Source organism: Podarcis raffonei, chromosome 13 (assembly GCF_027172205.1).
Source record: "Podarcis raffonei isolate rPodRaf1 chromosome 13, rPodRaf1.pri, whole genome shotgun sequence".
In the NCBI taxonomy this organism is placed as follows: domain Eukaryota; kingdom Metazoa; phylum Chordata; class Lepidosauria; order Squamata; family Lacertidae; genus Podarcis; species Podarcis raffonei.
In genome coordinates, this window is record NC_070614.1 from 1523513 (window position 1) to 1539006 (window position 15494).

At 50.2% G+C, this 15494-nt stretch overlaps 1 protein-coding gene across 4 annotated transcripts in view; it reads right to left on the reverse strand.

The window, feature by feature from the left end:
• Positions 1-15494, reverse strand: part of TRPV4 (transient receptor potential cation channel subfamily V member 4) — a 56204-nt gene that overhangs the window by 12431 nt on the left and 28279 nt on the right. For all 4 annotated transcript variants that reach the window (XM_053362311.1, XM_053362312.1, XM_053362313.1 and 1 more), the window contains 8 exons: positions 14418-14832; positions 10125-10297; positions 7852-8004; positions 6493-6633; positions 4525-4823; positions 3249-3428; positions 2976-3134; positions 814-906 (listed from right to left, as the gene is read on the reverse strand). In XM_053362311.1, the coding sequence (XP_053218286.1) occupies positions 814-906; positions 2976-3134; positions 3249-3428; positions 4525-4823; positions 6493-6633; positions 7852-8004; positions 10125-10297; positions 14418-14794 (1575 nt within the window). In that variant the 5' untranslated portion in view covers positions 14795-14832. The remainder of the gene's footprint in view (positions 1-813; positions 907-2975; positions 3135-3248; positions 3429-4524; positions 4824-6492; positions 6634-7851; positions 8005-10124; positions 10298-14417; positions 14833-15494) is intronic.

Consider the following 15494-nt stretch of genomic DNA (forward strand, 5'->3'; position numbering starts at 1 on the left):
GTGATTTGATAAATCCTATTCACACCGTGACAAGGGACGCAGGTGGCGCTGTGGATTAAACCACAAAGCCCAGGACTTGCCGATCAGAAGGTCGGCGGTTTGAATCCCTGCGGCGGGGTGAGCTCCCATTGCTCGGTCCCTGCTCCTGCCAACCTAGCAGTTAGAAAGCACGTCAAAGTGCAAGTAGATAAATAGGTACCGATCCGGCGGGAAGGTAAACGGCGTTTCTGTGCGCTGCTCTGGTTCGCCCGAAGTGGCTTAGTCATGCTGGCCACATGACCCGGAAGCTGTATGCTGGCTCCCTCGGCCAATAAAGCGAGATGAGCGCCGCAACCCCAGAGTCGGTCACAGCTGGACGTAATGGTCAGGGGTCCCTTTACCTTTACCTTTTATGCACACCATGAAAGTAAAGCACTCTGGCAGCCCTGCAAACAGTCATGGCTAAAGAGGGACCCCTACTTCCCGCCCCACAGAGCTACCATTTCCACAGAGGCTTAACTGTCAATCCTTCTTCCCAGGGATCGTAGGCCTTTGAGGGGGAACAGGGACTTGCTCACCACTCAGCAACTACAGCTCCCAGAATTCTCTGGGAGAAGCCATGACTGTTTAAAGCAGTATCAAAGCACTTTAAAAGTATGATGAGAATGTGGCCTGCAAGCTCTGTAATCAGGCCACAGAATGGCAGGAGGAGCCCACAAAAAGGGAAAAAGAAAAACACATCTGCTAAGTTGGCGAGGAAGAAGGGGGCAACAGTGGGGGAAAGGAGGAGGAGGAGGAGACCCCTTTGCCAAGTAATGCACGGCTCATACTTACATTGGTGAAGAAGAAGAGGACGCCCGTGAAGAGTGTGACAATCTCCCCGGCGAGTCGCAGGTAGTCGGTGGTGGTGGTGTAGGGGTATGGGGGCTGCAGAGGGGAAGAGACATTGCTGAGAGCTGTGCCAAAAGACACCTGCTAAGCACGCAGCAATGGCCACGCTCCAACGGGATGGCCAGCTTCAGTATGTTGCCTTCCCAATAGCAGCTGGGTAAAGAGCACCTCTGGGAAGGTCATAAGGTGATGGAAGGGGCTCATGGGGTCATCTAGTCCAACCCCCTGCAATGCAGGAATCTCAGCTAAAGAATCTCTGGCCACCCAACCTTTGCTTAGAAACCTCCAAGGAAGGAGAGTCCTCCACCTTCCCAGGGAGTCTGTTCCACTCCTGATCAGCTCTTACCCTCCTTAATGCTTAGTCTGAATCTCCTTTCTTGTAACTTGAAGCCCCCCCCCCTCCAGAGCAGGAGAAAGTGATCTCCCTCCCTCTTCCCTTGGACAGCCTGTGAGATATAGGAAGGTGGCTTTTGTGATGCTCATGTGATGGAAACAGCTCCCCCTTGGGTGATGGACTCAAGGGCATCCTGATCAAATTTGCAGATGACACCAAACTGGGAGGGGTGGCTAACACCCCAGAGGACAGGATCACACTTCAAAACGACCTTGACAGATTGGAGAACTGGGCCAAAACAAACAAGATGAATTTTAACAGGGAGAAATGTAAAGTATTGCACTTGGGCAAAAAAAATGAGAGGCACAAATACAAGATGGGTGACACCTGGCTTGAGAGCACTACATGTGAAAAGGATCTAGGAGTCTTGGTTGACCACAAACTTGACATGAGCCAACAGTGTGACGCGGCAGCTAAAAAAGCCAATGCAATGCTGGGCTGCATCAATAGGAGTATAGCATCTAGATCAAGGGAAGTAATAGTGCCACTGTATTCTGCTCTGGTCAGACCTCACCTGGAGTACTGTGTCCAGTTCTGGGCACCACAGTTCAAGAAGGACACTGAGAAACTGGAACGTGTCCAGAGGAGGGCAACCAAAATGGTCAAAGGCCTGGAAACGATGCCTTATGAGGAACGGCTAAGGGAGCTGGGCATGTTTAGCCTGGAGAAGAGGAGGTTAAGGGGTGATATGATAGCCATGTTCAAATATATAAAAGGATGTCACATAGAGGAGGGAGAAAGGTTGTTTTCTGCTGCTCCAGAGAAGCGGACACGGAGCAATGGATCCAAACTACAAGAAAGAAGATTCCACCTAAACATTAGGAAGAACTTCCTGACAGTAAGAGCTGTTCGACAGTGGAATTTGCTGCCAAGGAGTGTGGTGGAGTCTCCTTCTTTGGAGGTCTTTAAGCAGAGGCTTGACAACCCTGCCTCACTCTCAATCCCAAGTGTCTAATCAATGGAGGTGGATTGTCTTTGAACCCGGAGGTGCCATTCTTTCCCTATCCATAGATACAATGTCTAATACAGACTTGTTTTATAAGTCAGAGTTTATTCATTGGTGATTTATTTATCTATCCTGAGCTTGACCCTCTCCAGGGAACTTACAAACTTGTGAGGTAAGTCACACACATACACACCCTCCCCGTCCCTTTGAACCCATGTCTCTCTGTGCTGGAGCTGCTGCACTAAACTAGGGTGTTTAATTAGCAAGGCCAATTAGGAGCCCGTTGCTTGCCTCCCTTAAGCCTGAGGGGCTTCCTCCATTTCACTCAACTCCAATACTTCCCCCGCTCCAAGTTAAAGAAGCATTTAGAGATTATAGACTCATAGAATGATGGAATTGTAGACTTCGAAGGAAACCCAAAGGTCCCCTAGTCCATCCCCCTGAAATGCAGAGCTTTTTCACTCCCGATCACTACTTTTCTTGCGGAATTGCCAGACTGAAGTTCTGGGTATAAATAAAGCAAGCTGATAAGTCACGGGTTCCTCATTATTTACCATGTTCAAATGCCTGAGAGGATCAAAGCAAATCACCGCACGTTTACCAATCTCTTACCAGCCCCAGCACAGCACAGAAGTTTTTTGCTAGGGCATCATGGGAACTGAAAATGGGAGGCTGCGCCCCAAACCTCAGAACCCTAATTTAAATCACAGCCACTCTGCCCCGCAGCCTTCGTGAGCTCCATGGTGGAGTGGGTGCAGTACTCACAGTGCCCTCCAGGGGGCGGTAGTAGGCCACCATGGTGAAGATGATCATGGCACAGAGGTAGGAGACCACGCTGATGTAGAATGAAACGGCCCCAAACTTCCGCCACTTGTCCCGAAGCAGCTCGTTGATGGGCTCCACGGCCAACATCTCATGGCGGTTCTGCGGGGAGAGGTGCCCGGTGAACAAAGATGGCGGCAGCCCCCGCTTGCCCCATCAAAGGCCCAGCACCGTCAACCCAAGCTGCCTTGATCTGCAGCTTCCTTCTCTGCCCACCTCCATCTTGCTGTTGTACACCAGGATCTCCAGCACGGAGACCTCCTCCCCACACGTGTCCAGCGAGGAGAGGTCGTAGAGGGAGGAGTAGACAGGGCCATAGGCCCAGTCCTTGAACTTGCGGGAGAGGTGCCGAGCGTCTTCGTCCTTGATCTCCCGCCGGATGATGTGCTGGAAGGTCTGCAAGACAAGGGGGGAGCCGGGTCAGGCAGATGACGGGAAGGCCCTCCCCTCGCAGCGCAGAGCTGAACTGCGGAACTCCCTTCTGCAGGAGGCAGCCATGTCCACCAATGTGGAAAGGCACCCCAATTGCAGGACATCCTCTGGGACCTGAAACGGAAGATTCAGGACAGTGAAAGAAAGGGCTCCTTCACCATGCAGTGCATAGTTAAGCTCTGGAGCTCGCTTCTGCAGGAGACCATGGTGGCTTTGGAAGGGGAGTGGGAAAATGCAAGGGAGAGAAAGCTATGGATGGCAATCAGCTGGGAAAGCCAGTTGGAAGAAAAATGTCTTCAGCTGTTTCCAGAAAGTGGGAGCCTGTCCTGCCTCGACAGGGAGGCTGTTCTAGAGAACAAGAGCAGCCACACGACAAGTCCTGCCCCCGGTCACATGACGGCTAGGGCTGATGGGAATTGTGTTTGAAGGGTGCCTGGGGTGGAAGGCGGAGACTCCCCAGGGTCTCTGGCCGAAAGAGGCCCCTTTCTGTCACCCGCCTGCTCAGAAGCTCCTCTTCCCTAGAGATGCTGGCTGGGCAGCCCGCCTGCTCCCTTGTGGAGCATGACTCCTCCCTCACCCTCTAAGTCGCTCAGGACTTTAGGCATGGCTCCCCCCATGATTATTTTAATTTAATTTATTTCATAAAAGTTATATACCCCATGACTGTCAAAGCAAACCCTCAAAGTGGTTTACAAAAAGAATGAAACAAAAAAATTAACAGGAAAATGATTTAAATACAGCAGATTTAAATATTCAAAAAGTAATTAAAATCAGTGATAAGCTAAAAACCAAACAAACCAGATGTCAACATTCCCTATATCCAAGGAGACTTGTCTAAACACAAATATTTTTGTCAGGAGCTGAAAAGAGTGGCGTGAAGATGCCTGCTGGAATCCATAGTCAGGCAGTTCCAAAGCGGCCACTTCTTACATTCCTATCCTCACAACAACCTGTGAGGTTGTTCGCCCTGGAGCACCCGGTTTGCCCCCGGGCCTTGGGCCAACAGGGCTGGTTTTTTTCCAAGCAGCTCCCTCCCCCCACCCCCGGGGAGGGATCTCACCCCAATCTTGCCCGTCTTGGCAGCCATCATCAGCGGCGACAGACCGTCGTTGTTCAGCAGAGCCTCCAGGTTGGTGTCTGGGAAGAGCTTGGCACATTTGATGAGGAGCAGGTCATACATCTTGGTGACAAACTTGGTGTTCTCACGAGTGTTGTCTGCGATGGCCACCAGGGCGTGGAGCACCGTGTTGCCACGAGAGTCCTGGCGCCGCAGGTCGGCCTGCTTGTGGGCGTTCTCTGTCAGGTAGTGGACGATGTGCGGCTGGTTGGTGCAAGCCGCCAAGGAGAGGGGCAGCTCACCTGGGCAGGAGGGCGGAAGGAAAGAGGGAAGATGGAAGACGGAAGATGGAGCAAGCTGGTTTTCTGCTGCTCCAGAGCAGGGGACCAACAGAGTCCAATGACAAGAAAGGAGATTCCGACAAGCCATTAGGAATAACTTTCTGGTGGTCAGACTGTTGCACAGTGGAACAGACCCCCCCAGAAAGGGGTGGGCTCTCCTTCCTTGGAAGCTTTTTAACAGAGGTTGGGTGACTGTTGGTCAGCAATTCTTTAGCAGTGACTCCCGCACTGCAGGGTTTGGGCTAGATGACCCTTAGGGTCCTCCTTCCAACTCTATAATTGTATGATTCTATGGAAAAGAGGTTGGACGCGGGTGGTGCTGTGGGTTAAACCACAGAGCCTAGGACTTGCCGATCAGAAGGTCGGTGGTTCAAATCCCCGCCACGGGGTGAGCTCCCATTGCTCGGTCCCTGCTCCTACCAACCTAGCAGTTAGAAAGCACGTCAAAGTGCAAGTAGATAAATAGGTACCGCTCTGGCGGGAAGGTAAAGGGCGTTTCAATGTGCTGCTCTGGTTCGCCAGAAACGGCTTAGTCATGGTGGCCACATGACCCGGAAGCTGTTCAGCGGCTCCCTCGGCCAATAAAGCGAGATGAGCGCCGCAAGCCCAGAGTTGGCCACGACTGGACCTAACGGTCAGGGGTCCCTTTACCTTTATATGGAAAAGAGAAATACAACCAAATCAGTCACAGAGCACTCTGCTTCCAGGGCTGCTGGATGGATGTGTCTCCACAAAGCCTGGGTGGAAAAGGGACCCCTGGCCTTTGGGTGTTGCAATGCACAGAGGCTCCGCCACTCTTGCAAGAGCCAACTGACTTTTATGGGGGGGGGGGAGATGCCTGTTTCTTAAAATTCTCACTCACTGAATGCACCCCCTCCTTGAATGCTTACAAGGGCACACTTGAGGTCTTTCCCACAAATCTTCTGAAATCATTCTCTTTGCTCCCTTGGTGGTGAGAGGGTGATCTTCCCACTCCTAAACACAAGAACATCAGCAGAGTCTGCTGGACCAGCCAAAGGAGGCTCATCTGGGCCAGCACCTGTCCTCACAGTGGCCGACCAGATGCCTCTTCTGGACCCAAGGACAAGAGCCCCCTGCCCACTGCTATGGAGAAGCATGGCTGGCGCTGGCTCCAGCTGTGGAGGCAGAGCAGAGCCACTGGGTCTAGGAGCCATCAAGAACCATCGCCTCCTCCAAGAATGTGTCTAATCTCCTTTCGCAGCCATCCAAGTTGGTGGCCGTCACTGACTCCGATGGCAGGGAGTTCCCTAGTTGACGGATCCAATGGCACTTGCTTAAAATCCAAATGTGCCCATGGCAAAACTTGTCCTCCTCGGTGCCCCTGTCTGCCTCCAGATCTCCTGTCTCCAGGCACCTAAATGCACCTCCATCTCCAGTTAACCCAACCTACAACATCTGTAGCTGTGGTTTGTTCTCCTCATTCTGCCATGCCTTTCTCTCCTCCTCTGTTGTGTTCTCTGCTGGAAAAAGAATCAGATTGCAAGCTCCTCTTTTATACGCTTTTGAAAAAAGAACAACATTCATGAAGAAGCAGCAGCAGCAGCGGCTACTGGCAGAGAATCGGGACAGACCCCACGGAGGGATCTTGAGGCTTCCCTGTCCCGCTCACCGAAGTAGAAGTAGCCGCCCTCATCCTTGGGTTGGAAGAAGCGCCCCCGGGCTTGTGCGTGGACGTCTGCCCCCTTCTCCACCAGCAGCTCCACGTAGTGCTTGCAGCGCCGCTCAATCGCAATGTGCAGTGCAGTCTGGCCTGGAAGGGACACACAACCCGAACCACCATTCAGGCATAAGCCACTAGGCTTCACCACTAGGCTTGCCAGCCAATCTCCCATCTAGTCGCTGCCAAGCCTGTGGCACCCTCTAACATGTTTTCTTGCGATTCCGCCACAAATCAGACCAGAGTGCCACCGCCTGGTCACTTCAGCTCACTTGGAATCTCGCCTGCCAGTGGTAGGTGTGGCCAGAAGGGAAAGTGGGTGGAGCATGAGGTGTGACCCCCCCTGCCTTTGTTTATATGGCTCAGTACCCCAGTACCTCAAGGACCAGCTCAGTTCATGCAAACCAGCCCAGAGCCTGTGCTCATCACCTGAGGCCCTGCTCCGTGTGGCAAGACAAGAACGAGGTCTTTTCAGTGGTTGCTCCCTCCTTGCAGAATGCTCTCCCTGGGGAGGCTTGCCTGGCGCCATCATTACAAATCTTTAAGTGCCAGGCCAAGGCATTCCTCTTTCATCAGGCCTTCCTGCGTGGGTGGGATGTTTTAGCGTAGACTGGAGTTTGTTTTTTGATGCTGGCTTTAATGTATATATGTGCTTGTTTTTTGCTTAAAATATTATAAGTCAGTTTGAGTTTCTGTGGCAAGAAAAGTGATTGATAAATTTAATAAATACAGTGGTACCCCGGGTTAAGTACTTAATTTGTTCTGGAGGTCCGTTCTTAACCTGAAACTGTTCTTAACCTGAAGCACCACTTTAGCTAATGGGGCCTCCAGCTGCCGCCGCGCTGCTGGAGCACGATTTCTGTTCTCATCCTGAAGCAAAGTTCTTAACCTGAAGCACTATTTCTGGGTTAGCGGAGTCTGTAACCTGAAGTGTATGTAACCTGAAGCGTCTGTAACCCAAGGAACCACTGTAATAATAATGGTGTTCATTTAAAAACAAACGAACAAGTTTCTGGCCCTCAGGACTGAGAAGCCCAGAAAGAAGTGCCTGGCGGGATCTCAGGGCTGGGCGTTCAGCTCTTTCCCACTCTCCTTGGATAGCAGAACCAAAGTAAAAAGATGGGGGAAAGGAGCCTGTAGAGAACTGGCTTGACCAGGACTCAAGGATGGGACTGAGGCCCCTTGGACAATCATTTCAAGGTGGGATTGAGGCCAAGCTCACCCCAGTCGCCAGGCACGGTCCCCAGTGCCCCACCTTGGAGCAGCTGCCTTCCCCCCCCCAAACTGCTCCTGCCAGAGTCCCCCTCCCACCTCGATAGTAGACATCCCGGAAGGGCGAGTTGATGAACTCCCGCGTGCTGCCTGTCTTCTCCGCGATGTCCAGCAGGAATGGGATGGTGTCGTTCTTGCCATTGTTGAGGTTCAGCAGGGCCTTGGGGAGGCAGGTCTTGCCAGTGGAGGGCTCTGGGGTGGGAGAAGGGAGGGATGGACAGAACAGGATGTTGCATCACAGACAAGGAGCTCAGCAATTACTACTTTACAATGTTCACCTCTCAACGTTTCACCCAGGAGCTCAGGCAGTGTATGTTGTTACCCCCCAGCTTCTATTTTTAACTTCACAACAGACCTGTGAGGTAGTCTGAGAGACAGTGGCTGGCCCTTTTGAGTCTGAGTGGGGGTTTTGAACCCAGGTCTCTCCAACCCTCATCAGGAACTGTAGACACTCTCCAGTCGCTTTCTAGCAGTAAGAGCCATTTGACAGTGGAATGGTCTCCCTAGTAGGCTTTCAAGCAGAGGTGGGATAGCTATCCATCAGGGATTCTTTAGCTGTGATTTCTGCATTGCAGCGGGTCGGACTCTACAATTCCAGCTCTACAATTCTATGGTTCTATATGTGCATTTGCATCACCCTCTGCTGACAAACTGAGGTCCATTCCCATCTCTTCTGCATGCTCCCCTATGCACTGAGCATGTGCAAAGCACGATGTTCCAGTGCCCTGGCTGCACATCATCAATAATGCTGTGCACGAGCAATTAAGTGCATTCTGAATCATATTTTTGTGTTTTAAAGCTGCTTTCTACAGCTTATATTTAAAGAGAGAAACCTAAAGCTGGACAGAATCTTGGGCTCAGGACGGACTGTGGCTGTGAAGTGAGCTGAGGGATTCAACAGCACGACAAGCTATTTGTCAATCTCCATAAGAATTGCTTTTTAAGAATTCTGATCCACCTGAGGAAACCTCATTGGAATGCTCTAAGAACAGCATGGAAGCCCTGGCTGGTGCGGCCAGGGGGGGCCCATCTCGTCCTGTTTGCACAGTGGCCACCAGGATGCCCCCAATGGGAAGCCCCCAAGCAGCAGCAGCAGCGGAGCGCAAGAGCATCTCTGCCCTCCTGCGCCTTCCGCAAGTGGCATTCCTAGCGTCCGCCGCCTCAGACTGCCAGGGGGCTAGGAGCCATGATCAGGCTGGGTCTCTTTCTCTCTCTCCCCCCCCCCCCCCCGCTGCTGGAGAAAGGTCTTTTAAAACAAAACGAAAAACCTGCATAAACAGGGGAAGTGTCACAGACACACAGACACAGACGTCTTCTGCCCCACTGTAGTCTGTGGCCAAGCAGATTTTGAAACAATTAAAAAAACAAAACAAAAACCTGGCCAACCTGTTGGGCTACAGGGACAAAAGCCCAAGGAGCCTCCACAACACAATCCACAATTGATATTTGAAATGCCAGCCATGCTCTGGAAAAGCTCCTGCCCATCTCAAGCGGAGGAGGAGAACTGAGAAAGACTCCCAGCATCCAGTAGGCGGGAAAGAGCCAGTGTGCTGTCATGTCAGTCGAGGACCCAGGGACCCGGGTTCAAAACCTCCGCTTGGTCATGAAGCTCCCTGGGTGGCCTTGGGTGTCCGTCACTGCCTCTCGCCCAGACACACCACACAAGGAGGGGGAGAAGAGCCACACTGAGCTCCTTGGAGAACACAGGGGGATACAAGTCCCTGCCTCGCGGGAAATTTGACAAGGGACCCTTTGGGTGCCTTTCAACACTACAATCCTGGGATTCTATGAAATGCAATAAAATAAACAATCCTGCCACGTGTACCTCAAGGACCCCTGCTGCCCCCCTTTCCCTTCCCTTGCCTGGGGCTGATCTACACTCATGGTTTATCATGTTAAGGAAGGGTTAAGGATTGGTTTTCGTAACACAGATGGACACATTACATTCTGCTTGTAAGATTCATAATGCATTATTAAAATGAGACACCAGAGGGCGCTGCAGAGGAACCAAGAACAGACAGTAGGAAAACTGTGTTTTTATGGAGAAAACAAGATATGAAATGCTTTTCATTTACCCATATGCCCTGTGACATTTTAGAATGATATATCTAATTTCATCCTAATAACATTAAACAGGTCAGTGTAGATTCAGCCCTCGTCAGGCTAAAGAAGCAAGTCTGCATTTGCAGAATTCATGCCAGCTACAGGTCCCCTCCCAGGGAGCACCCAACTCCCCTGGCAGCACACCTCAGCCACTGGCTGCTCAACACCCTCCTTCACCCATGGGTGCCCCTGCCTCTCGGCCCCCTCACCTCGAAACTCCTCGTCTGTCAGGCGCTTCTTGTGGGTCAGCAGGAAGGGCAGGAGCCCGTCCAGGTCAGCGGTGGAGCCCCGGGAGACGATGTCGAAGAGGATGGGCCGGTTGAACACCTTGAGGATGGGGGGCGGGTGGGGGGCAGGCCCCTTGGTGCTGGGGGGTTTCTTCCTGGGGATGGAGCAAACGGGTGAGCAAACCTCCGTGTGCTCTGGGCCAAACAAGCCTCAGAGGTGGCAGGCAACACAGCCGCCTGGAGGAACTGAAGTCCACTGCAAAGTTGCCAGGATTTATCACACCCTGCAGAGTTGACGCCTCAGCTTCCAGTCCTAGATGTGGGAGGGGCAGCTTTGGTTGTTGGGGGCTGCAAAAGGGCACTGTAACTGGGTGGCATGCATATTTGTGGTACGACAAGGTTAAAGCACATAAGGTATTTAAAAACCATATTGTCAGGAAAGCATTGTTTAATGTCTGGATAAGATATAAAGATTTGTTGGAAAGCAAAACCCCAAGGTGGTTGTCGCCAATGGAAGCTAAGTCTCAGAAAAAGCTCAATATGGAGGCCAAATGGCCAAAATATTGGGAAATTTTGGAGCCAGAAGGTGACAAACTGAAATTGCAGAGTTTTGAGAAATTAAAAGATAAAGTGCGAGATTGGCTTCATTATTATCAAATAAGAGAGGCCTATAATTTGGATAAAAAAATTGGCTTCCAGGTGGAGAAATCAAAATTGGAAACAGAATTGCTAGAACCAAAAACTAAGATTTTGTCAAAGATGTATAACTTGCTGTTAAAATGGAATACACAGGATGAAACGGTCAAATCAGCGATGATTAAATGGGCACAGGACATAGGTCATAACATTATGTTTGCTGACTGGGAGCAGTTGTGGACCACCGGTATGAAGTTTACGGCATGTAATGCCTTAAAGGAGAATATTATGAAAATGATTTACAGGTGGTACATGACCCCAGTTAAGCTTGCAAAAATTTATCACCTGCCTGATAACAAGTGCTGGAAATGTAAAGAAGCTGAGGGAACATTCTTTCATCTTTGGTGGACGTGCCCAAAGGTTAAGGCTTACTGGGAAATGATATATAATGAACTGAAGAAGGTACTTAAATTTACCTTTCCTAAGAAACCAGAGGCCTTCCTTTTGGGCATAGTCAGCCAATTGGTGCCAAAGAAAGACAGAACATTTTTTATGTACGCAACAACAGCAGCAAGAATACTTCTCGCCAAGTATTGGAAGACACAAGATCTACCCACCGTGGAAGAGTGGCAGATGCAAGTGATTGATTACATGGAGATGGCAGAAATGACCGGCAGAATCCGTGACCAGGGAGAAGAATTGATGGAAGAGGATTGGAAAAAGTTCAAGAACTACCTACAAAAATATTGTAAAATGTTTGAGTGTTAAAATGATGTGGGATGTGAGGGTAACATGGCATTTGGGATATGGTTAAAAGAGTTATGAAAAGAAGAATTTTAATAAGGAGGGGGTATGACTAGAATAATATTATGTCAAAGTATATAAGGTGGAGTAAAGGATCAAGATAAGGGAAATTAGAGACATAATAAGTGGAAATATATAATTATAAACGAGGTTGGAAATGGGTTAGAATTTGCTGAATCTGACGGAGTAAAGAGGAATACAAAAAAGGGAGATGTGAGGAGGTCAGGAAAGAGGGATATGGAATTTTGAAACTTAAAAGTGGAATTTTCTTTCTTTTTCTTCTTTTTCTTGTTATTTTTTGTCTGTTGATTTGTTTTTGTTTTGTTATATGTGATGTACGTTTTGTAAAACTTTAATAAACATTTTTTAAAAAAAACACAAAAGGGCACTGTAACCCATATTCCAGGCCTTGCAAATAGGTTTTGGGGCTGATCTCTGGCCTCTGTGTTTATATACACCCTGTACTTATAGATTGGGAGGGTCAGTCTGGACGATACCTGTGGGTTCCTTCCACATCCATGATTCTGTATCCGGTAAGGTTTACAGTCTAGCAGAACAAGCCTCTAAATCAGCTGCACAATTTTTGTTGCAAGGCAATGGCCTTGGCTGGTCAGGATAGTATCATCATTTACCTATTTGAAGGGGTTGCCATAGAGACAAATGGGCAGGCCTTTCCCCCACCTCACTGAGTTGATGCCTCCTCATCCTAGGATGGGGAATGACAGGCCAAGGAGTTTGTGTGAGAGAGTTTTTGGCTGATGCTTGAAGCTGGAGACCCAGAGGCTGGACTTACTCTGTGCTAGACCCCAAAGCTGTGCCTTGGGGCTGCCCTGAAACCCTAAAGGAGAGGCAAGATCTGCTGGGGTCTGGATGCTCTTGAGTCCCTCCTTCCTCTGTTAAGGTTGTATAGAGGTGCAAATAAAACACCCCAGTCTCTCCATCGGCCTTCATTCCCAGGAAACCAAACCTGGGAAAGCACAGGCACCCTTGGAGTTTCTTGGCACAGAGGAGCAAAAGGTGTATCTATCGCTCCCACAATGAATGCCCCCTTTCTCCACCTCATCCATCTTCTGTCTCCAAAGCAGCCTGGAGGAGGGATGGGGCTGGGCCTCAGAGAGAGAGAGAGAGAGAGAGAGAGAGAGAGAGAGAGAGAGAGGTGCAGTGTGCCCACCCCAGGCCTCCTGGCACCTTGTGGGGTTCTTGGCACCCATGTGCCCCTGTTCCTCAAGCAGCCCATTCATCTAGCTGGTGCAACCCTGCCTCTCCCCCCCCCCAGGCCCATCCACAGCCAAGGCAGGAGGGCTCAACAGAGGACTCTTTGACCAGGCGCCACTCCTGCCACACCTGCCCCAAAGAGCCATGTGGGAACAAGATGCTCTCCCTAGCTGGGGAGGGGAAGGAGCCTTTGCTGGGTTTCAACAGGGAGGGCTATCCAATCCAGGTGAGGAGAGAGAGAGAGAGAGAGAGAGAGAGAGAGAGAGAGAGAGAGAGAGGCATTCTTCACATGCTCAAGGATCCTCTCTTTATCATCGCATCACCAATTACAGGGACCTACTCTTGTGGGCTCCAGTATCGCTTCCTAAAACCAATTCTCCCTCTTGCTTTTTTCCCTCTGTTACCAAAATGACCTCACGACAGGGTACATTTTTAGTGTCAGAATTTGAAGGAGGGGGGAATGAAACACCCTTTTTCATCCTGAATTTGATGTCCTGCCAAGTCAGTGCACACACTTCCTTTTGCAATACGTCCCACCAGAGCCTACACTCTGCCAATTGTTTGCTTAGGTGATAAATGGCCGCCATGGGAATGTATCCCACCACCCAAGGCATTCATTTGGAGAAACAGTCTTGCAAAAATGCCCTTTCGTGGTGAATCCTGCAAAATGCTTGTTTTCTAGTGGTGTTTCAAAACTGTGTTAGCGGTCATTCCTCGCTCCCTTCCTCCCACCCCCAATTTTCAACTTGTTCAGGAAATTAACTGCAAAAAGTGGGAAGGTCCAGACAGAAATACAGAACTCCAGGGATCTTCCTTAGAAATTATGCATCTCAGACTTTTCAGACATTACAGATACTCTGTTTGTATTTTTATGTTGTGAACCACCCTGTGATCTTCAGAAGGAGGGGGGTATAAAAAATTAATAAGAATAGAAGAACAATAATAATAATTTAAGAGCCAGCCTTCAGTGTAAGCTCCCAGGGGCAGCATATAGTTGCGGCTCAGCAGCCAGATTACTGGCCGGGGTTCCCTTTCGATTTTGTACAACCCCAGTTTGTTTCTGGGCCCAAATCAAGGTGTTTGTGTTTAAAGCTGTAAAGGACTCAGGTCAGCCCAGCTCCTTCCCTACAGACCCTCTTTTTAACTCGTCCTGAGACCTGCTGGTGAAGGGTGAATCATCATTACGCTTTTTTCTGACTGCTCCCCTTTTCTGGGTTTTAAAAAAATGTTCTTTGGAATATATTCTGCAGATGAAAGGAGATTCTGACTAAATATTAGGAAGAACTAAAGCTTAACATTATGCAGAACATTCTGACAGTAAGCGCCGTTTGACAATGGAATGGGCTCCCTCAGGAGGCTGTGGAGACTCCTTCCTTGGAGGTTTCTAAGCTTGGCTGTCCACCGGTCACGGATTCTTTAGCTGTGACCCCTGTATTGCAGGAGTCCTGGACTAGATGGCCCTTCGGCTCTCTTCCACCCCTGCAGTTCTGCATCCTACATTCTATATTCTGAGGCTGAACGGCTTGCCCCGACCCAGCACCAGCCAAGGGAGTTCAGCTCCCAGCCCCTTTGCAGCCCAAGAAGACGCCACCATCCAGCCGGACCAGCCGCCATACTCACTCCAGGGCCTTCTTGCGCCTTCTCTTGTTGTCACTCGGGTGATGGCGGTAAGTGCCGTAGTCAAAGAGGGAGTCCATGGGGGCTTTCTTGGGTCCTGGCACAACCGAAGACTCATAGATGGTGGACTCCAGCAGGTCCATGGGGTTCGGAACACCCTTGCGGAAAGCCCCATGGAATTTCATCCGGAGGTTCTGCTTTCCATCCCCGGCTCCTGGGGGGCTTCGCGCAGCCTCGGCCGAGGGGGCTCCCTCCTCATTCTCAAACAGGTTGGCCAGTGAGGAGAGTGGGAAGGAGTCGTTCTGTGGGGAAAGCTCCTCACTCGGACTCTCGGCAGACTCGCTGGGGCTGGCGTGGGCCGCGTCTTCCAGATTTGCCATGAGGGCTGTGGCGAGGGGCAGAGAGGGTCACACCTGGTCTGGGAGAGGGAAAAGGAATGGAATAAAATACAGAACAGAAGGGAGCGTGCCACAATTTTTGCAAATCTTTCTTAACATTGTTAACAACCCAAAAGGGCAATAGCAGGAGATTATGTCATATGGTATATATAAAGCAAGCAAGCAATAAATGAGAAGAGAAAGAGAAGGTGGCATGTCAATATAAATTGAGACATCCGGATGTAGAGTGTGGGACATCTAAGTCCAAAGTCTTGTGGGTTCTCCACCCCCCCTGGAAATGTGCGGCTTGTGTGCATTTTCCCCCAAATTAGCCAAAGTCCATAAGTTATATATATATTACACAGCCAAATGCGGATTTCTCAAGCTTTTCAAGGTTCAGAAAAGGGCCACTAAAAGGATCCTATGAAGAAAGGTTGCGGCATTTGGGACTTTTTAGTTTAGAGACAAAGTGAGTGAGAAGCTTCCCCCCCTCCCCCCATAACAGCTCCTGGACATCCCACGAAGCTGAATGTTGGAGGATTCAGCCAGGATATAAAAGAAAGTCCTTCTTCATGCAGCGCAGAGTTGAACTGGGGAACTCCCTCCCACAGGAGGCTGCGAGGGACACCAGCCTGGATGACTTTAGAAGAGGAGAGGGCTATTGAGGGCTGTTAGCCACCATGGCTCTGCTCTGCCTCCACAG